Here is a 22,663-nt window from a genome sequence, read left to right as displayed (position 1 = left end):
ACCCTGTCGAGGATGAGGATGGGTCACAGAGCCAGAGCCAACTGGTGTGTCTCTGCATGTCACATCACCACTGGTTGTATCCATTTTAACTGGTATTATACAGGATTAACAAACTGTTCACTGTTAGTTTATAGACACCTCATAAATCACACACAAACAATGAACTCATTGTTAGCAGCGTGATGGAGTGTTGGTTTACAGGCACATTCATATTAATGCTTCATAAACATTATAAATGACCATAAATGTATCCTATTTCTTTTCCCTCTCTCCCTCTCTGCTGTAATGTCACCACTTCCAAAAGTGTCACCTGAATGTTGTTATTATTGCAAGAATTGTAAAGCTGTTATTTGCATATCAGTCCTTTCTATTTGTTAAAAAGAGAGAAAAAACAAAAGGTGGGGTCGGGGGGGTTGGGTCTGTTAAAACATTCATGATCACCAGAGTTTGGAGGATGGACACAGAACCCCTTATTCAGCTTGTGGTGCTCAGTTAAAGCCATTTTATAAGCTTGCTCTCCATGTTCTTTGGTCATTGATTTTTCTTTCTGCCCCTTTCCATTACCTGTTGAGATGGGGGGGTTTGCTCTTCTTCAAACCCCCCCACACACACACACATGCACAATCCTCTCTATCTGTCTCTCTAGCCACTGGCACCCTGGTGTATTTCTCCATCTCCTCCGCCTCTTGTAGCAGGAATGACAGGCCGTGAGGAATGACAGTGGCTCTGTTTGTCATACAGTAGCAGCAAGAAGTAAGGGTTTTTAATTGCATTGGAGAATCTTCATTAAAGAGAGCACATGGGGGCGGGAATAGGGGAGAGGGCTGCGTGGGGTGGCGTCGCGGGGCACTCTGAGCATCGTCATTAGGAGAAGGCACTAGCAGCATAGAAGGGTGGGCCCTCTTTGCATGCACACTGAGAATGCCTGCCGTACCTCGGTCATTTGTAACATAATAAGTGCCAGCACAATGACTGCAATGCGAGAAAGCACACCACAGGGAAGAGAAGGGGGAAGGGAGACAGCATGTCTGTCTAAAAGAGGGACTTTTTTTTTGTCTTGATTAGAAAGTATAATGAGCCACTAAAGAAACAGGAAAAAAAAAAAAGATCTCTCCTGAGACTGATGGAAAACAAATTAATCTGGTGATTTGGATTTAATTATTATTTTTCTATTAGTTCACCATGCAAAGACAGGGACAGCCGTCAGAAGCGAGGAGCTGTGCTTGCATTTATTGATTTTTGCCCAGACACATTCAGGGAATACAGATTCATCTGCTCTCCTCCCCACACAGTCCACTATGTGGGATTCCATTAACACAAGAAGCTTCCAGCAACTCTGAGATGTTTAATTTGAACACCATAAATGGAGCTCAAAATAGTGTTCACACACAAGAAAAGTGGCCTAAGGAAGTCTTTTTATGCAATTGAATTAGGCCTCACTTATTGTTGTGACCTACATAATAAGTATTAAATAAACACCCAATAAATTAGATTAAGACAATGTTCTGCTGTATAGAATGCGTCAAGCACTATTGTTCTTCTCTGCCTCCGACATCTTACACTGCTATAATAGTTGAGTTTAATTTAATCTTTTGTTTTGGATTAATGTAAGAACCCTGCAAACGGACCGTAATTATTCTTCCCATCCATGTAGTATCTTCTCTTTGTAGCATCCTTTCAATACATCAGTGGTCTTGAACACAATGCCTTGTGAGATGTAATGATTTGCAAAGTCAATGATTTGAACTGCTTGTGTGATTAAAGCACAAGGGACCAATTTGCGGCTATATGTAGAATATTGGTGTGCTTCAAGTAACACTCTCTCTCTGACATGAAATTCAGCAATTATGCCAGATGAACACTGTTATTGATTGGTATCTTACTATCCCTTACTGAAAATGGTTTGCAATATATGTAATGGCTTTACATGCGTAGACCCAATTATAGCTATTCTGAAAGCTGAACCACACCTAATGGTATATGGGAATCCATGTGACAGTGAAATATGCATTAATCCTTGACCTTTAACCCCAGAGACATCCACAGGGGGCAGGTTGACGGATGCTAGAAGTGTTTTTACAACAGAACTGTTTTTAGCTATCCTAATTCAAGCCTTATGATTCACTTTCAGCTTTAGAAACATTGTATTTTTAGGTAAATACACACAAAATTAACCAGATGAAAAGTTATTTGAGAGATCAACTAAATAATGTTTTCCATGCAAGTTTGACTAATAAACCCCTGCACAGCCTAAATGAGTGCACTCAGATAGTGTTTATTGTGGTGAATGTAACTGAGCAGAACTCTCTGTTGCATGATGTAATACACAGAAGGGAGAAATCATCATAATAGCAGAGTAGTAGAGTGAGTCATTCGTCGATGAGGTACATTCACACTGTCATTCAATGAGGAGATGCAGTCTGTGTGCACATGTTGTCAGAGTGTGACCGATGGAGAGAGAGAGAAAGAAAAAAAGAGAGCGAGAGAGAATTAGTATGTTCCTTTTCTGGGAATGAGGAGTCATTTGTGCCAGGAAAGTGGAGAAACAAGTCCCAGCCCTTCAGTGATGCATCTCTCCATGAAGAATGAGATCACAAGCAAATGTCACCCCAACCTGAGCAAAGCCAAATGACCTTGAATCAAAGAGAAACACATCTTTACCCACATTAGTGTGTACACACACCACACAAAATGTCAGCACATTTTCCATTTGCTAAATCTGTGCCTAAGTGCAGGGGTTTAACTAAGGTAATCAACCCAGTATTTTCCTTCAAGTCCACATGAATATCACCCTGGAGGAAACCTGCTCTTAAATACAGTTAACTACGGTTAACCGTGCACTCAGTTTTATAATTTCATCACATTCAAATCAAAGTGACATGACATTTCCAACATGCATAGGGACAAGAAAAAAGAAAGAAAAGAAATATGAACAGATGCACACACAAAAACTGATGTTACTTAGGTGACTCTGCAGTTACTTATTGTGCATTTTTTTGACAGATGAAGCTGGGGGGATTTTTTTTCAAGGGAAATGACTTTCACAGTTGAAGGAATTTCAAGCTTCAATGCATTACTTTATCATAGTTTACATATAACAAGCTTTGATTTCAGTCCACTGCAGCAAGCATATATCTGTGACACAAGAGAACACTTTGATAGATAAGTGAACGTCCCTTTTTTTTCCCATTATCATAACTTAGGTTTTGCTGTATTCATCTCTCTTCTCTGACCCACATAGAAAGCATGACTTTAGTTATCGCTGTTGTGCAGTTGTGACACCAGTCAGTTTGTTTTATTTTTCCGATTTTCCTACAACAAAGTATACATTACACATAAATACACAAACATCACTTGAATAATGTATGGTCATTACCTGGAAAATAAGAAACCTCATTGTAATTCCATGGAGACCTGGAACTACTTCTATTAAGTCACCCACTAGTGATTTGTAATACAAAGGTAAGCTACCTCTCATGAGATTCCACTCAAATGGTAATCCACATGAGGCTTTCAGCTCATATTGACAGACATCATTGCCGGAAAAGCAGTCATCAGACATTTTACATTGTTCAGTTTATGCAGGCAGAATGTTTTTTTCTCGGTGACTTTGACAAGTTTGGCAGAAAGATCCCTGAAAATTTGGATCAAAGCGTAGAAATGAAATACGGTCATTTACACTGCACTGTACTGAAAGTGGAACTCGTAACTAATCTCAAATTAGTTATGCTTTGCGGTACAAGATCAGCATTTAGTGTGAACACCGACTTTTTTAGGACATACCAAACTCATGTCATTTGGCACTTTTAATGAGGGAATATTAGCCCCAAGTATGCTACAACTCCAGGCAACTATAAAAAGTTAATCATTTAATATGACAAAAAAAAAAAAAGATAATAATGATAAAGACAAGGCCCTGATATGAACAGCATTCTAGAGGTGTGGTGTGTCTTGTGCTTTAAAGTTACTTAGACATACTGGAAATTCAGAATTGCAACTCATGTTGAAACTGTATTTTTTTTTTCTTAATTGTGAAATTAATCAGTTCCTTGTCTGTTGAAGAAATCGACATTCATGAAGACAGACACTTCTCAAATTTCTGAAGACGTCTTACATTGACACTTGATCTGGGGAAATAGAAAAGACACACAAGAAGTAAAAGTACTGTAAGTAGTGTTTGGAGGTAGAAATTAGTGTTTTGACAACATAAAAATAATTAGAATAAGATAATTAAACTGCACAGCAGAGAAGGTGGAAAAACAACTTAATGAATGTCTTAATAAAAAAAATTTAAAAAAATTACCATTGTTGTCACATACATCCATACCGCGGCTTCAGGATGATGTTCAGCAGAACTGAAATCATTACTAGTCAGATCTGACATATGGTTTGTGTCTGTAATCATAAGGCCTTCATGGTTTCAGCACCCACACATAACCACGTGTGAAGCATATCTTATGTGACAGAAAGTACCTGTGTGTTTCTTAATGTGGATACCAGACAGACAAAAACCTTCGAGTGCATACGGTATATTTGTGTGCCAAGTGAATTAGGCTATGGGTTGTTATCCATGTTAATGTCAATAGCTATTTATTTGTACATAAAATCAGAAAGCGAATCTGAGGTAATACTGATGCCGAGACATTGCATTAAAATGATACCTATTGTCTAATTTTAGACCTTAAAGCCTGAATTAAATGTAGGAAAAATGGCCAGGTATACTATATGATCTATTTTCAGAGTGTGTCAAGGCCATCAAAATTCCATTTATTGAACAAGCTGTCATATTCATTCAAGAGGTGTTTGAACTGCGTATAAACCCTAAGAGCTATTATAAAATGTATGAAAACAGACCGCCCTGCAGATATATATTTCCACATACATAATGCTGGCCAGCGTCTGTGCTCTTTTTAATCAGAGAATACATAAAATAAGTGTTTGAGTGTTTGATATGAAATATCTAAGATTATTGTAGCCATATAAACAACTTTTTCTAGACATACACTAACTCAAACCTTTTTGAACAAATTTTATACTTGATTTTTAGATTTCTGTCAAACCCTAAAACATGCCCATGGTCCAAAATGAGAAAATATGAAAATAACTAAGAGTAATCATAAATAATTTTAATTTAGGTCATTTTAATTCATTTATCTAAAATAATAATAATACCAATTAAACAGATCTTTCTGAGTTCTTCCTACATTTTAAAGGAATTTTAGACTAGAGTGCTCAAAGGTACTTTAAGATTTTTGACAATGTCTCTGTAAAACAAGCTTTTCATTCCTCAGACTAGTAACAGTTTGCTTTACCAGCATCATGAGCTGAAATTTGCCTCTAAGCCTTATTCCAAAAAGCGCAAAAATTTAAAAAGCGCAAAAACAGCAGACTGAAATCCCAAACCTCCTTCAGCTAACTGCTGATATTTTTAAACTCAAAACATCAACAGTGAGCTTGGAGGAATTTTGAGAATTTCTAGGTGTTATTGGTCTCAATAACAAAATGAAGAAGTGCATTTTTACATACTTAGTCACTAGTAACCTCTCAGATCTTCATCGGAGTAAATTCTTCATAAAAGGCAGGTGCAAGGTGAACTTCAACAATTAAGCCTGCAAAGTAAAAACTTGACAAAAATACGCAATATATTGTCTGTGCGCTTAGAGTGACAGAGATCTGGATACTCATGTCAGAATGTGTTCACATCTGTCAGTCTCTCACACCTGCATGTTTGAAAGTTTCATTTTGAATAATTGCTGGCAAATGAAGCCTTAAAGTACGATGGCGTCAAAGAGAACATAATCTCTGGGAAATGAGACGCATGTTTGGTGTGCAATAATGATCTCATTTACAATGATACTGAACTATTTATATGTGTTACCATTAGTAGAATTTAGACTAAATAGACACTTATTTATTCCCTGGAGCAAATGTGTGCATTTCTACTAATGTGACTGTGTGTATTTGTATTGATTTAATAATTAATAGTCTCTATTAATTTCTTTGATTGGAAAAAAATTAATTATTCAACAGACATGTTCACATTGAGCTAGAGTTTTAATACAGGCGGGCAGGACCAGTTATTATTTACTGAATAACAATAAGTAAAGTGTTATGGGTTAAAGTTAGTAAAGCTAAATCAAATTCTTGTTTACTCTGTAGCCTTTGCAAAAACCCAGTCCTCCAGCAGGAAATACAGGCATGGTAGGTATGGAGTAGATATATAGGGATGTACTATAAATACTGAATAAATCTTTTTTATTAGAATGAATGATAAAAGTGACTAAAACAAAATAAAAGTCAGGACCATGAGGTTAAGAATCACACATCCATAAACCTTCATTAGACTGCTCATATGATCTATCTGTTGACAAGTATCTGAACATAGATTTAGGTGGGCCTTGCATGTGGGGGTGGTCTTAAGAGGGTTTTAGGACTAATGAAAACCGGCCCTGTGTTAATTAATACTGGCAGGCCACTGTTCCTCCTGGCAGTGTGCAGGCAGACATTCTGGCCTGCCCTCAGTGACGCCTGGTCAAAAATAGGGCACCACACAGCACAGTAATGATCACAATGGTGACATCATCTTTGCCTTCAATGAGCTCTCTCCTCAGAGCTCTTCTGAACAAAGAGCAGCAGGCATGCAGGGAGGGAGGCAGATGTCACTTTGTGTCTGGGGAACATTAAGACCAACAAATGTTCTTTGAGTCCTTAGAAAAGCCTTTTAGTGGTTGCGTGGACTAAAACATTGCTTTGCTAAAAGTCACTAACTGAAAAATGGGCTCCCTCTCATCCTGAATCAGGCATATGATTTTTCATTTTGTCTGCAATACATTTGAATTTAAGTAAAACAATGACACTGATAGGATGTGTCTTTGCTGACTGCAACAGAGCAAACCTATGGTGAGAGAAGAATTTCCACAAATAGCTCACAAGCATTTTAGATGGTGCCCCTCAAACATGTGACCTAAAGTGTTAACACATGTGGCCTTGCTTTTTCACAATTGTTACTCATCTGTTCAGATGTATGTTTCCATTCCTGTGTTTGCAGGTCATACACTCTTGAAATACAGCTGAACGTCATCCTCAAGTGAACAAAGAGTTCCTAAATTATTTTATTTGCCCCTCAACCACAGCCACAGTGAAACCCTTGGTTTGAGGAGCCAGGAATCAAACCATCAACCCAATGATCAGCGGCCAACCTGCTCTACCACCTGAGCTGTGGGCCTTTAAAGAGTTCCTAAATTATAAAAACGCAAATACTAATAAACTATGTGTCTGGGGCAAGTTAACATGAGATCATTATCAGCAGAAATATTGTATCGCAGCCATACAAATTAACTCCCTACAACAGAAATCTTTGGTCACATTTACCCTGCAGCTTGTTGTTCTACGCAGTTGTCATCTCTTGGTAGAGAGATTCCTGAAAGCAACACAACATAATAAAATTCCCCCTGGGACAACAACATGTGCTTATGTATGTGCTTAGTTCACTCAACTTTGCTGTGTTGCGTATTTGTTTCCATGAATCCTTTGTTTGATTTACACTGGAAATAACTCACAACCTTTGCCTGGATGTTCCTTCCTAGAGGTTTCTCGGAGGGCATAGACTTTTGCTCTTTGTGCTCCTGAAGACACTGGGCTTGTATTGTAGTCCTCCTATAAACCAGCCTTTGTGGTATTCATGTGTCTCCACAAACAGAGAGAGGGAGGAAGGGAGACAGAGGGAGGGAGAGAGAGCGAGAGGAAACAGATTCTCAAGACCTGGACAAGCCGTGGGAAAAGAGGGGTCTTGTAGAGGAAAAGCAGAAATGTCTCAGGACATTCCTTTGTGATTACACAGTGCTGGACAAATCCAGACATTCTTGCAGTTTTTCCTGTGTCTTAAGGCTCAAGTTAAAGTCAATTTCATGAGCACAGTGTAAACATCAACACCTCTATATTCCTATAGATAGCCTTAAATATGGCTATGGTTATGTTTCTAAGTGAGCAATTTGATTTTGATGGGCACAGTCCAGCTGAAACCTGAGGGAGACATCCAGCAGCTGGAATAAATGAACATCAGTTCAGAGAGACAGGTACGTATCCATCTCATATCCACAGCACATAAATAAGAGGATTTGAGTGAGAGGACGGCACTGTGTGCAAATCTCAGGTTACATGTCCATGTTCTTAGTTGAGGGAGTAAGCAGCCCCCCCAGTGGAAAAAAAAAGCATGTTCCTCCCTTGTCACAGCTAGCATGAATGAGAAACTACTCCAAGGAATGCTCTATTATCGTCCTATCAGCAGCACTGGGGGAGGAGAGCTTCTACTCCCTCTTCACATAGCAGTGTGCAGAATCATGTGTCTGAAGAGAAAACTGGGGGTGGGGGGTGGGGGGTGGGGGGGGGGGGGGGGGGGGGGGGCAGTGCCATTGGCCTACAGACCCACAAGTGGGTTGAGCAGCCTCCTCCCCAACTCACCAGACCTTGCACTTCCTCATTTGTCTAGGTCATGTGTCCTTTTTGTCAGCAATTAATCTGCAGCACCGCCCTCCTATATTTATCCCTTTCTCTCTCTGTTTCTCCTTCACCTCTTGTTCTGTTAGCCTTGGGTAGATTTACACTTGGTTTGATCACTGTTCACTGTTGTATGAATGCGACTAATAATGGATCGCTGGGCCCGTTAAGTGCTACATTTTACCAAGCATGATGAGTATCTTGTTGACCTTCACATTATTATGCATCTGCTGTGTAACATTGGTCCCTCTCCGCTCCAAACTGACCTTCCTGGACTCACACACACACTTAACATGAATTCGGTGTGTTACAGTTTTAGATGGTAAATTCATTTCAGTCAGTAGAAAAGAACATAATAATGCCTGGATCTGCAACATGAAAACAAAATGAATAAAAAGAGTATGTGTTCAGACTTATCTGTGATCAATGCTTCCTGAGGTCTACTAAATTAGATGTTGAGTTAAAGTATGCAAATCATATCAATGCTCCTAATCCTGGATTTACTGTGACGATGGGATCTACGGCGCCTTTCAAAAACAATTATTCAAATCAATCTAATTAAACCTGTTGAAATTGGCTTTAATTGCCTCCCTCACTAAACAAACACCACCAAGTTCTGGCATGAAAATAACAGTGAATCTCTACTGCCTCTTCTAAGGATGCTGGGAGAAAAGTGTGAACTACAGTGCCTCTTAGTGGCTGTTAGCTTCCTCTCTCCTTTCATAATGACGTCACCCCTGGACATTTCTGTGTGTACACAGTGTGTGCGTGTGTGTGTGTGCGCGTGTGCTACCTTTGTTGCAGATGACCCAGATTCTGATAATTGTCAGGTAAACTGGGATCATCATCAAGAGCAACGGCATTACCAAATACAGCAAATGACAAAACGAGCAACAGCAGCACCAGCAGACACTTCATCACATGTTTAACAGGTGCATGCTGATGAACCATACGACTTTGTAAAAGCCGTGTCTACATTTAAAGAAAAAGAAAGACAGTAAATGCTCCTTTTGGAATTAATGGCCTTTAGAGGAGTGAGTCTTGGTTATGTCTTTATTACTGTCATTTTGCATCTTTTTTCTGAGATGCAGAGCTGTCAGAGCTGTCGGTGCCAGGCTGCAGTGGTCTTTTAATTGAAGCAGGCCATAAATGTTTGCATTTTTATGCAAACTCCACGTGGCTTTTGGCCATCTCAAATTATTTTAGAGCAACTATCTGCACTATACCGTACTGCTCTTCACCTATCTATCCATCTATCTATCTATCTATGAAAATCTAATGAAAACAATGATCAAATGCAGTCAACCCTATGACTATCTTGTGACATGCACAATTGTCTAAACTGTTCAGAGGTAGGTTTACTCAAAATCCCAAAAATACTATTTTTTTCACTTATCACCATAGCACATAAGAAGGCAGACACTTTTGGTTTTATTTGCCCAGGATTTGAGATATCCATTTCTGAGATTTCTGCCTCCATCCCAATAATTAATGAAATTTCATTTTTGCTGCTAAAAGCACTGAAGAATCTTTTTTTTTCATTCCAGAAACAAAGTTACTCTAGTTAATCCACAAATAATCTACAGACAATTGCGAAAATCTTTCATTAAAAAAATACTACAAAGACAGTTCACAGTGATCTCTGTGGATGATTTAGGAACAGTTTGCAAAGTAATGAGATATGTTTTCTGTCTTCATTGCTCTTGTCATGTGTTTGGCATTTGTTCAGTGCTGCTGGAGAGCTGTAAGCAAGGTTTTCACTTAATTTTGACTTGATTTTAAAATGTCTTTCTTGGGGCAGTTTTTTGAAAATGTCAGAACGTCATGATGCACATGAGATGCATCACATGCCCCAGTTTAGTCATAATCCAATGATTGGGCTGTTTGAGATATTGTACATAAAAGACGGATAATTGAAGTGAAACAGTTTAAAGCAATCAGTTTAAAACTGGTAAAATTTAGATGTTTTAAGGGATTTATTCAACATGTAATGCCAATGTAAGTACGGTACGAGCAGATAAAAACTGATGTAATTCAAATTTTGCGGTCTCTCTTCCCATATAATGATGGCTACTATACTCCTTCATCATATAATTCATATAATTTTTTACTACCTCTCTATTCTCATAAATTCACAGTCACATATTCACATATTTTACCCATGTCCTAAATTTTATTATTTTTACTGACATCTTGGCTGACCTTCACATTAGGGAGTTGACTAGTGTGGGGTTTATCAAGTTAGTCGGCCATAATCATGATAATCAGATGTCAAACAACGATGAAAAGATCTTATTGCTGTAGGCTACCTCACTGCAAAAACATATAATTACAAATAAAAGTCCTGCAATTATGCCTTTACTTAAGTATATGTAATAGTATTATCAGCAACATGTATGTAAATATCAAAAGTAATAAGTGCTCATTATTCATGACTGCAGAATGACCCCTCTTTTTTAAGAATGTTATAATATTATTATATTGGATTTTTACTACTGTTGCATATATTTAAATATCATTTTAATGCTAATTGATTTTTTGTGTTTGTTGTTGATGTGTTTTGATATTTCTATATGTTGGATATGAATCATAAGAGTAAAAAGGAAAGGAAAAATGTACATCCCTTTTGAATGTTGCCAGGTAGGAATATAAAGTAGTATGAAATGTAAATACATTTATAATGAAATGAAATGAGAGATCATTTCGGAGGGGGAACTGCATCCTCAGATAGAACACAATGTCAGATAGTTATAGTCTGAAAACAATTCACCTGCTACACAGTGACCCAAATGGTATCTTTTATTTCCCGCTGGATTCCCCTGCTGATGTTTTGCTATTATCCACACTCACTGACAAAAAACTAGCAGTGGTAATGACCACAAATCCATGGTTCATACAGCACTTTCAACGAGGAATACACTGGCACCTCTAATGTTGTTAACAATGCTGGCTTGTTGTAACCTACCTCAGTCCCCAGATGTTTCAAATCACTCAAGCCTCACACATGGACTCGAGCTTACTCTTTTACATGGAGTCCTGCAACAGATGGTTTGGCCCCAACAGAGCCTCGACCTCAGCATCATGGAGTCAGTCTGGGATTACATGAAGAGACAGAAGACACAAAGGAAGCATGAAGACAAGAATTTTTTTTTTTTTTTCATTTTACTACTCTATGTATGATGTTAATTGACAAATAGTAACAATCAATTCCATTATTTTGAAACATCCTCACCTTTTACACAGTGTATGTGACGTTATGTTAAGAAAGTAGCAGTCTCCTACTGAGCATTTGTAAAGATACAGATCTGGAGCCTAAAGGTAGTGGAGGGCCAACTTTGTCGGCTCTTACTGACATAACTCATGTAAAGTGGTGATGGAATTACTCTCCTAAAAATAAAATATGATTGACTCTTATCTGAGCCACTTGGAGACGCTATTTGACCTGGCCTGAAAATTTATGTGCTGACAGAGGGAGAGAGAGAGTCGGTGTGAGCTTTCTCTCGAATATAGGGCTCATTTTTTTTCTTAAAAAACAACAAAAAAAAAAAAAAAAAAAAAAAAAAAAACGTGGATGAACCATGTGCCTTAGGATAACAGAGCACCTGAAAACAATCTTCTTGTAAACCACTCCCACCGGGTCATTGCAAATCAGCTGATCCTCTGTATCAACAGCAGTGAGCACAGCCGCCATAGTTCCTGTTGTGCTAAAGCAAGAAAGACTCACACCAAAGGTGAGGATACGCACTGACAGTGCATTGATGTGCTATGGATTTAGTTGCGTTAATTTGTCACTTGTTGCTGAAACTGTCTCAATCGGGAATCGGTCATCGTGTATCTTGGCGCTGCTGATTTACGTGAGTTTGTCAGGGCTTCATAACGTCAGCGTGCAGATGGTAAGCTAACCAGCTAGTTAGCTTACGGCTAACTGAGTTGTCAGCTCTGCCCAGGCGTCGGGAAACAATAGCTGAACTACTCTGTTACCACATCTGAACAGTCATTGGCCAAGGAGCGAGTCGGTATTTAATGACAGCTAACTTTGTAAATGCTAAACACGAAAAACGGCGTCTTTTAACGTGTTAGCTAACGTTGGCGGTTTACGTTATTCTGTGACTGTTAATATGAAATGTACAACGGTGTCGAGTGTCATCGGCAAAACAACGGTCTGGTTACATTTCGAGCAGGAAACGTCTACGGAAATAACGCTAGGTTAAGATTAATATTCATTATTACGAGTTCAACGCTCGGTAATAAAGTCGTTTTGAGCTGACTAACATTTTTACCTTATTTGCAATTTGGTGGCGAGAAGACGGTTCGTAAATTATCAATCATTACATAAAATTAAGACAAAGAGCAGTGGCAATATTGTGAATGATTTCACATTTCACAATAAAATACCTCTGCAGAGATTTTCCTATTGTATTAAGGTGCTGACTTACCTTTATGTTTACTAACGGGTGGTGGTGCACGGCCATTTGCTCAAGCTAGTGAAAGACACAGGTGTCAATTCTGTCAATTAAGGGAAACTTAAATTACATTATTCATTTTTCTTTTTTTTTTTTTTTTTTTTTTTAATCCACGTACTTTTGTGAAAATATTTTAGACATCCAGTTTTCTGATCTGATTTTCAAATATTTGTTAAAGCAAAATGAAAAAATTAATAAAAAAGAACAGATTTCAGATTTGACCACATCAGACCACATCTCCCTCTGCATAGTCTTATCAAATCTCGATTGACTAATAACTGTTTAAAACTATTTGAATTGTATTTTCCTCCATAAAGACCGCATCAAATCATGTCTAGAGCAAAGACCACCGTGCATAGAGTTGTCAGATCTGGAGTAGATTAACCAGGAGAAGCTAAAAACTGTTTAAAACACAGTTTTGTGAATGCCTTATTCTGTCTGTGAAGACACATAAATGGCAATTTCAAAAGCAGTGCAATTGCCTTTTTTTTTTTTTTTTGTTTTTGCACAAATAGAACAAAGATTTCACAAATCTGAAACTGTGCCATAAACAGTAACTCAACTCTGTTCATAATGTCCAGCTTTGATAAGTATAAATGTAGGGTGTTTTAAGTTACATCTGGTCTGTTGTTGTTTGGGGAGGGAGAAAAAGCAGTGAAATGACACCTGCAGCCTGTTGCAGAGATACATATGCAAGTAGTAAATCACAGCAACCCACACCTGTAACCGTCATTTGCAAAATGTTTGGTGTATTTCTTGTGTTTTCGTTGTCCTCTCAAGACTCTTGTTCCATGATGTTGTGTATGTTTGTTGTTAAATAATAAACCCTTTGTGTTTCCCTGAACATCTTGTGTCCTGTTGCGGTGTTTAAAAGGCTTGAGTGCTGTGTTAGGGTTAAAAATGTTTTTGTTATCTGGCCTTATTTACTGCTGTTCATTTCAGTCTGACAGAGTGCTGGCTTGCTGAGCTATCTTTGACCACAGGTGCTGCAGCTAATGTCCATGGATCCATATCACTACCAGGGAGTAACTCAAACTGTACCACCTTATGTCAGAAACTCTAAACTCTCCCTTTCAGGTCCTCTGGTATATTTGACTTTCAGCTGATACATCAACGAGCACTTGAGGTTACTTAAATAAAAATGTGAGAATCTGCACTGTCTGTTGGATTTAGTAATGTAGCGTCAAAATAAATTATCTTTGTATCTCATAACTGGTAAAGAGTGTCTAACTTGCTTATACGCTCAGCACACAGTTCTGCTGCTCTTTGGTAGTGTCATGTTCATGTGATAGAGTTCATAGCCCCAAAGATAGGCACTGTGACTTTGACACCGAGTCCAGGAAGCAGCATGGAGCAGGTTTTAGTGTTTACAGACACACTGTCACGTGTGCCCTATCAACAAATCATTAGAACTAGCACACCAGTGCACCAAGCCTTGTTATTTAACAGACTGAGGCGTTGCAGGTCCTTTTTAAAAGTCTGTGCTGCAAGTCCTGCCATGTCTTGCCATTGGATGTGGAATAACAGCTGCATTTATAAGCAAGTAAACTTCCTGATTCCACACCTCAGTCCCAGATAATGCTACATTTTGTTGTGCAATAATATCTTTGGATCTCGTCTCACAAGGTTCAAGGAAATCCATGATGGACTCCAGGTCTCGCAGACTTCCTTTTTGTCTGTCCAGCTCAAGGCCGTCCTACACATCCACTCCAGCAGTCTCCTCCTCATCACTGGGCTCCAGTAGGTTGTACAGTCGAGAGACGGGGCTGAATAATGACCGCTTTCCAAGGGCATCATCAGCTTACAAAGTGGACCTGGAGCAACAGGTAGGCTGATGGCACAGCCTACAGGCTTATTGTACAGAAATGGCCAAAGACCAGGAAACATACTTGCTATTGCCGTTTTATACACAGTGTACAAACCTTTTGATGAATTTACCTACACCGTATATAATTGAAAACAACTACACATGCTACTACTACCATGTGCTTCCAGTTTCCAATTTACTGTACATGCTCGTTTGTTTGGTATGTGTTTAGTTTTTAGCTGCCATTATAGATAAACACCAGTTTCATCTTATTCAACCCAAAATTGTGAAGGCCTTTTAGTGTGAGAATGTCAGCTGGAATATTAATTTTTTAGTTGGATTGAACAGGAACAGGAACTATGTCATCCTACTGTATCTGTGTTTCTATTCCACCTGGGGCTTTAGTCATGTGCCTTTCTACTGTATTCCAGAGAGGGCATTCAAATAAGCCTTTTTCTGACAGGTTCCCTCAGGAGCGTGGTACAGTAGCTAACTATGTGTATCAGTTGTGCAGTAGCAGACATTTTGAAGGTCTTTTTTTAGGGCAGCCTAGATTCCTTGGCACACGTTGTGTGTATTTCAGTCCTCGTGCTCGTCAAGGCCTGACTCAAAAGATAGTGTTACTCTTTGCCTGGGCCCTGCATGATTGTCCATGTACTTTCCAGAAGAGTCCAAGCTAGGTGCAAAGACCAAGCAATCCCCTCACCTTCTATTATTTTGTTTACGTTGGATATATAAGATGAACACCAATTTAACCCATCCAGTTAAAATACTGTGAGTTAAGAGATAAATCAAACCAACCTTTGAAAACCTATTGTTTACATCTATATTGAAATCGGAGTTAGGGGTGCAACTAACAATTATTTTCATTATCTCTTATTCTATTATTTGATCAATGAAATAATAGTTTTGTCTCCAAAATGACAGTTAATAATGAAAATTGTCATCTTCAAATATCATCTTCAGATATTCAGTTTACAAAGAAAAGCGTCAAATACTTTATATTCGAGACAGGAGAAACAAAGGGAAAATCAGCAAATATTTGAGATTTTTTTGCTTAAATTAATTGTTATTCAGTTATCAGAGTAATTGCTGATTAGTTTTCAATGATTAACTGAGTAATCATTGCAGCTCTAATCAGCTTGCAGTTGTCTTCTGCCCTGCCCTGTGCTCTATTGCTGTGCTGCATTAGAACCACTAAAGACAGCATGAACCTGTTGGCAGGAGCATGTGTGGCATCACCCGCTTGTTTGTCCCTGTGTTAGCAGAGCATGAGATTCAATAATGCCGCTAGTAAAAAATAAAAGTTAACTTATGTTTTTTTCTTTCTTCTTGGTATTATGTATTTGCACAGACATAATTACTGACTAATGCTACATGTTTTACCTTCTATCCTTTTCAAGAATTCTCGTCTCCTGAGCTCATCCAGAGAGTACAGCAGCTCTGACAGTCGCTCCACCAGCTGGAAGTTTCCCACTTCTCTGACGTCCTCCAGCAGATCTTATGATCGCCCGTGGGCTGAATCCTCTCTGAGCAGCAGGAGCAAACTGGTACTGAAGCTGTACTCTGTCATTTGTTTGTAGCAGGCAAAATACAGCCTGGTCATTTGTATTTTAAATTTAAATTTAAAACATTATATGGCAGAGGTTAGAGGAATACTGCTGAATGATGTCATTAAAATATATTTAAATATTTGTTTTGTTTTTTTTATTTTTATGTGTCTGCCTTCTTTTTCCCAGACTGATCCTGAGGGGAGGTTGGGGATGCGCTCAGGTCTGTTGAATGCCAGTGATGATGGTGATTCTAAAAGGGCCAAACTGTCCTACAGCAACAGAGGACTGTACTCAAGAACAGCCAGCACTTCAGTTACAGGATCCACCTATTCCAGTAGTGGGCTTAGCAGTGGCAGAGGTACATACTACCAGATTTATGGGGGTCATAAGGAAAACTGTTACTGTCACACCCAAATTTTGAACCTGTATCCTATTGTTTCGATGTGTATCTCCAGAGCAAACCCCCCCCCCCCCACGCTGCACATTGTATTTCCTCATGTTAGTAAAATTACATGTGGTGGAGGGCTGAGGCTGTTCTCCTCACTGTGTTGATGTGGCTCGTTATCTGTAGAGGCTGAAACAGCTGATATGAAATACCAGAAATTCAAATTACATTGAACGTCTTTGATCATTCATAGCAGATGAACAAAAAATATTGGGTGTTTAGTAGTCTGTTGTGTGGAGATAGGAGATTTGGTTTCAGCACAGATGGTAACAGTCGTGAAACAGCAGTGACAGCAGTGCACAAAGTGGAGATAATGGTAGAGGTGATTCAGATAAGAAAAACAACAGTGCTCTTATCAGCAAAGTGGTACTGACATTGTCTGTGGTTAATTAACTTTGGCTTGCATTACTAAAGTCATAATGAAAACAAAATATGATGTGTTGCATTGAGAGAAAATGTATTACATATCAATAATAAACCACATTTAAAAGAATTCTTATAGGCAACCTGAGTTGACTTATTAGTACATATTAGTTTCAATGTAGTTACTTACTAAATTGTGTTGCACCATTAAAACTTTCTTCATAACTAAAAAGTAGTAGTCGTCATCGTCGTCAGGTTCAGTTAAATACGTAGTAGTTACAAGGCGTAAATTTTAAGTAACAGCTAAGCTCTTTGAAAGAAGTAGTTTGTGTGGTGCAATCAGATTAAATTTTGTGATTAAAAAAATATCTTTGCTTTGTGTGTTATGGCTAGGCTAAAAGTTAAATTGAACTTAAACATTTCCAGGTATTACATGTGCTCTGACCTGGGAATGTGTTGCAGACCAAAAGCTGCAGCAGATTTTGTTTGCATTTGCATAATTTAAACCAGACAAAGATTACTGCAGAAATGTCTGTCAATTCATCATTATTTATTGTGATTTGTAATTATTATTATTTTTTTGGAACAGGTATAGGTGAAAAACAAAATGACACATTTGATTCTTCATGGAGCTCATGCCGTTTACTGTCACGGTCATCATCTTCCTCCTCAAAGCCGTCGCTGTCCAGGAGAGAGCAGGAGACAAAGAACGAACCCAGTCTCTCAAGTTTGGGAGAAAGAAGAGTCAGGACCCCTGGAGTGGCTTCCTCATTGTGTATGAATATTTTGTGATGCAGACACACACAGAATACACAACCTGACTTAATGCATTCTAACAGTCTCTTCTCTCCCCTCATTTCAGATCAGACAGACAGGGTGACCTCCACATATGCACAGGGAGCTCGGCCTAAAGAGACTGCCTACTCCTCCTCCTCCTCCTCCTCCTCCTCCTCCTCAGTTGCCAGAGAAAGTTCCCTAAATCGCCACCACTCATCTTCCACCTCCCACCGGTCCTCTCCTCTGGTGCACGACTTCAGCCACAGAACCACAACGCGTTACGGTTCATCCACCCTCCACTCATCTCAGGAACAAACAGGAAAACCTGAATCCTCCTCAAATATCTCCTCCTCTTACTCATCTTACACGCCCTGGTACACCACTCCTGTGGCCAGACCGCAGGCGACGCTCCCTCCAAGGCCGGCCCCCGAAGGTGCAGTGCCAGAGGGCCGTAGCTCCACACGCCGCCTATTGTCCCGTCTGTTTTCACGCCGTTCCAGCCAAGACTCCTCTAGTGGATCTTCCAGTGTTCGCTCGCTTGACGATGACAGTCCATCAACTGGTGGCGAGTCTGTGGACAGTGACGAGGGAGCCAGGATGTCTAGTCTGGACCCTGACGCTGGAGGGTCAGAGACTACCTTGGGTAGCCTCAGGAATCGTAGAGCAGACCTCGCTCCCATCCAGGAAAACAACAGTGATGGCTATCGGAGTGGCCTGGCTCAGTCCAGAATGGCATCATGGAGAGAGCCTGGTGTTGGCAGCAGTAGTAACACCAGCAATGGAGCGGGCAGCAGCTCCTCCTGGCTTTCCTCCTCTCTCCGTGGTCGCTGCCCTCCACTACTTGCTCGCCTCAGAAGACACACGAGGGATGAGAGTGCACACTCAGCTGCAGGCTCAGAAGAAGGCTACAGTCATCCACAACATTTACTGAGAAGGTGGGACAACCTCGAGCATAAAGCATCCCAGGAAGATGATGATGATGATGATGATGATGAGGATGAGGATGAGGAGGACGAGGGGGAGAATGAAGAAGAGGAAGGAGCAGTTGGTTTAGAGGCCTTTGGAGCAGGTCATCCCTGCAGACTGGAGGATGAAACATTACCTGAACTCGAGGATGCCTCAGTTGAATTTTCACCGCGCCGCAGAATCGCACTGTACGAAAACATTTCAGTTCCTAGGGGTCCATTGAGTGGTGTAGAGAGCCAGCTGGACGGCCAGAAGGATAAGCCCATTTCCAGCAGGGATCAGGAAAAGCTGCGCAAGATCAAGGAGAGGTGATGGATTTTGATCTCCCACACAATATGCATTTATTACTATTTGACCTCTTAGAAACCTAAATATTTAAGTCATTGGCATAATGTGAATATCAGTTTATTTTGTATTTTAAGTACAGTGAGACATAGTCTGAGATGTATTTGACGTAGCTCAGCCTTGTTCAGTTAAAGGTACCTTCCAAAACCTGAAATGGGTTTTATTTACATGTTATGCCTTATATATTTAACATTTAATAGAAAACAAGCCATTCTGCGGCCATTGTTGTTACTGTCCAGCCGACTACATCGCACTCACTGCTAATTTAGAAATACACTTGGGACATTATACAGTTTGTTTTTTCAAGAATCACAGTCACAATAGCTCACTTTGGATTATAATGAACATCGGTTTTTATCAGGCAGCACCTTTTTTAATTACAAATGTAGATATCGTAGCACAATCTGAGCCTACAATAAAATTATTGATAACTCTCTTTTACAATCCATGGCTGTATAATTTGTCTGATATTATCTTACATTAATTCTATTGCAGTATAAACTGTAGTTTTTTTTTTTTTTTTTCCGTTTGTCTGATAATCAGTAATCTAAAATTAGCCAAAGCACATCCTGGATTGATGATATATTAGTACCTAATGCACAAAGATGAAATTGATATTAATTTTGTGTTGTTTTCTTTCACTGCAGTGGAAAGCTCTGTATTTTCTATAATGCATTTTGCAAAAAAAGATTTGTATATGCAGTTATTATATTAAGTTATTATGGCTGCACTCTTTTTTCATATATGAAAAATTCAATGTTTAAAAAAAAAATAGGTACTTAGGCAACAGTAGAACTAAATATCTTCTTTTTCTGTTGTAGATTGCTTCTGGAGGAATCTGACGAGGAAGAAGGCGACCTGTGCCGTATCTGCCAGATGGGGGAGGAATCGGCTTCTAACCCCTTGATTCAGCCATGCCGCTGTACAGGCAGTCTCCAATATGTCCACCAGGAATGCATCAAGAGGTGGCTTCGCTCCAAAATCGGCTCGGGTAAATGCAGACCTCTTATATGTCTGCGGCGTCCAAAAGCGCCATTCCTTGTCAACAAAGTCAGTGACTTATCTTCGCTTTTTTTCTCAGGCACAAACCTTGAGGCCATCACAACATGTGAACTCTGCAAAGAGAAGCTGCGCTTAAACATAGACAACTTCGACATTCAGGAGTTATACAGGACACATGTACAAGTGAGTCATTTCACCTTCCTCAGTATGAGAGCAGAAATGAACCGTCCTCAAAACATACATAATTAAAACATAAAATGAATGAACTCGCATTTCCGAAGGCTGATTAATTTTATATATGGGGCTTTTATAAATAACAGAACTAATTGAACTTTAAAGTGTGGTATACTGGAGAGGAACTGTGTGACGTGTAATTTGGATGGATTAAAACCATGTCATAAAACAAGGTTACAGTTGCATATAGACAGATGAATAAAGATTAAAGGGAAAATCTGAGTAAGCCAGTGAAACGCAATGAATGCTGATTTCTATGAGACATTTTGGATCAAAACACCAACTGAGGAAAAGTCTTTTAAAAGAGAGGTGTTCATCTCTCCAGTAGAGTTAAAGACTTTACCAAGGCAATTTATTTTGGAGTTTGTTTTGTCACCCATCTGTATGTACTGTAACAGAAATGGGCAGTGTGCTGAGAGGTCTTTTTCTCTGCTCCGCAGTCAGAGTATGATGAGTTCATCAGCAGTGGTCTCTATCTGGTGGTGCTGCTGCATTTCTGTGAGCAGAGGTTCTCTGATGTCCTGGGAGCTGTTGATGCAGCTGGGGTGAGAACACACACAAACGCACAACATTACACACACACGCACACACACAAACACACACAAAATATCACACTTACTAGATCTACCCACAGCGCTAATTCAGCACCATGACAGATCATATTAAATGAGTGCTTCTCAGATGACAATACAACATACAGGGGATCCTGTTTTTCTAGTCAGTATATACTTGTGTTTGCACATTACACCACAAACGTTTAAGTCAATACTAATTTAAACTAATTTACACTTAAAAAATGTTGAATTGTGGCACACTGTACATCTTGAAAAGAGGTAATTCTTCCCTTTCTCACCCAGTTATTCAACCTGGTGAGAATCCTTCATGAACACATGGACAATCTCCAAAGTATGTGGCTCAGTCCTTCTCTCCTATGGTTCTGTATTTGTTGAGGCAGTCCTGATCTGCTGCCATTGAGCTTTCATCTGTAATTGCCATGTTTAAGGCTACCAGCATTTCTGTGCGTTGCAGCGTACTATAGATTGTGTATTCTCATCATCATTTTTATGTGGCTTCGGAATTTGACTGCATGTCTCTGGATTGCAGGCGCCCACGGAGAAGGGGAAGAGGAAGTGCGAGACAACAGACCGTCGATCGAGTTTTCTGACCTGGACGATGATCTTGAAGAGGAGTACTAATTATGTGAATGTGGTGGAGTGAGGGTCAGATTATCTGAAGTTGCAGGGTTACACCATACTATATGGTAGCTCACCCAGTTTTCACACATGCTTTGACATCGTCATGTTCATCCGAAATGCAAGTGAGAAATGCCAAGTGCACAGAACATGACTTTGCCTTTTGTTGCAGGTGGCTTTTGCAAATATGCAAACTTGAATTGAACTAGTGAGTAAAACATTCTGTCTGACACCACTGTATTTCTGTTTCTATGAGAGTGCACTTTATTCAGTTATAATTAAATAAAAATGCAAGTCTTTTTAACTGTTATACCACAAGTGCTTTAATGTTGAAACGAAGCAGGAGTAGAATAGAAGGACAACAGTGATGAGTGCGGATTTGTACTTCAGTTCGGATGGTAAGACGTATTGCTTTTGGGAGAGACCAGATGAGTTGCGATTATTTACTTTTTTCTGTGTTCCTCTGACTTTTCCCACTGAACATTAAAAAAAGAGAGGACGTACCATCAACAAATTTTCTTCGTCTATGTTTCAGTGTTTGAAATGCTTTATGTATGTACAAATCTAGTTTCATGCTTTTAATTTTGGGAATAAAGATTGAATGCAGACTGCTTTTCTCTGTTAATAGTCTTCTTATATACTGTTATATTGATTTTTACTATAATTTGTGGATGTTGCAGGCAAAACATAGTAACGCAGAGATGCTTATTACTAGAGTCATTCAATTTTGATGTTACCAGACTAGCATCAAATTTGACTTGTCTCTGCTTCACACTCTCAATTAGAAGTACATTACTATTCACAGGAATCAAAACAGCACTTGTGAGGGGCTGCCTCCTGTGATGCAGTCGCAATTCTTAATTATACTACTTCCAAGGATATTCTAAAGGCAGAGGAGGAAAATCCATCCTAAGGCAGAATTTGCATCTCATATAATTCTGTTGAATAAAAGAAAAACTAAGACTGACAGCAGCAGTGATTTCCTTTTTTTTTTTTTTTAGATGTAATATCTCAAAGTA

General features: G+C 39.2%; 1 protein-coding gene and 1 long non-coding RNA gene across 5 annotated transcripts; one reads left to right on the top strand and one right to left on the bottom strand.

Annotated features, from left to right (window-relative positions):
* Positions 1–543: 543 nt before the first annotated feature.
* Positions 544–13,154, bottom strand: LOC139627740 (uncharacterized). 2 transcript variants are annotated; one of them, XR_011692615.1, is made up of 3 exons: positions 12,933–13,154; positions 11,462–11,588; positions 544–2,420 (listed from the first exon to the last, which is right to left on the bottom strand). It is a non-coding gene; the product is annotated as an uncharacterized lncRNA (long non-coding RNA). The 2 variants fall into 2 exon arrangements; XR_011692614.1 differs by lacking the exon at positions 544–2,420 and adding an exon at positions 2,692–4,127.
* Positions 12,005–22,256, top strand: marchf7 (membrane-associated ring finger (C3HC4) 7). 3 transcript variants are annotated; one of them, XM_071488788.1, is made up of 11 exons: positions 12,013–12,227; positions 14,586–14,785; positions 16,170–16,316; positions 16,506–16,677; positions 17,717–17,902; positions 17,990–19,178; positions 20,037–20,206; positions 20,297–20,400; positions 20,892–20,996; positions 21,309–21,357; positions 21,556–22,256. In XM_071488788.1, the coding sequence occupies exons 2-11, from the start codon at positions 14,600–14,602 to the stop codon at positions 21,645–21,647; spliced, it is 2,400 nt and encodes a 799-aa protein (XP_071344889.1). In that variant the 5' UTR covers positions 12,013–12,227; positions 14,586–14,599; the 3' UTR covers positions 21,648–22,256. The 3 variants fall into 3 exon arrangements, with proteins under 3 accessions (XP_071344891.1, XP_071344889.1, XP_071344890.1); XM_071488789.1 differs by lacking the exon at positions 12,013–12,227 and adding an exon at positions 13,154–14,498; XM_071488790.1 differs by lacking the exon at positions 21,309–21,357 and having other exon boundaries at positions 12,005–12,227.
* The last annotated feature ends 407 nt before the right edge of the window (positions 22,257–22,663 follow it).

The sequence above is a fragment of the Trachinotus anak genome, unplaced genomic scaffold (genome assembly GCF_046630095.1).
Source record: "Trachinotus anak isolate AG129_WGS33_773 ecotype Australia unplaced genomic scaffold, CSIRO_AGI_Tana_v1 ptg000011l, whole genome shotgun sequence".
NCBI lineage: Eukaryota > Metazoa > Chordata > Actinopteri > Carangiformes > Carangidae > Trachinotus > Trachinotus anak.
This window is presented reverse-complemented; position numbering and strand designations above follow the sequence as displayed.

Excerpts from the sequence above, each read along its gene's own strand:
- marchf7 (XM_071488788.1), top strand. The coding sequence starts at position 14,600 with ATGATGGACTCCAGGTCTCGCAGACTTCCTTTTTGTCTGTCCAGCTCA. Across the intron at positions 19,179-20,036 it reads CTGCGCAAGATCAAGGAGAG|ATTGCTTCTGGAGGAATCTG; the intron begins GTGATGGATTTT and ends TTTCTGTTGTAG. Across the intron at positions 20,997-21,308 it reads GAGCTGTTGATGCAGCTGGG|TTATTCAACCTGGTGAGAAT; the intron begins GTGAGAACACAC and ends TTTCTCACCCAG.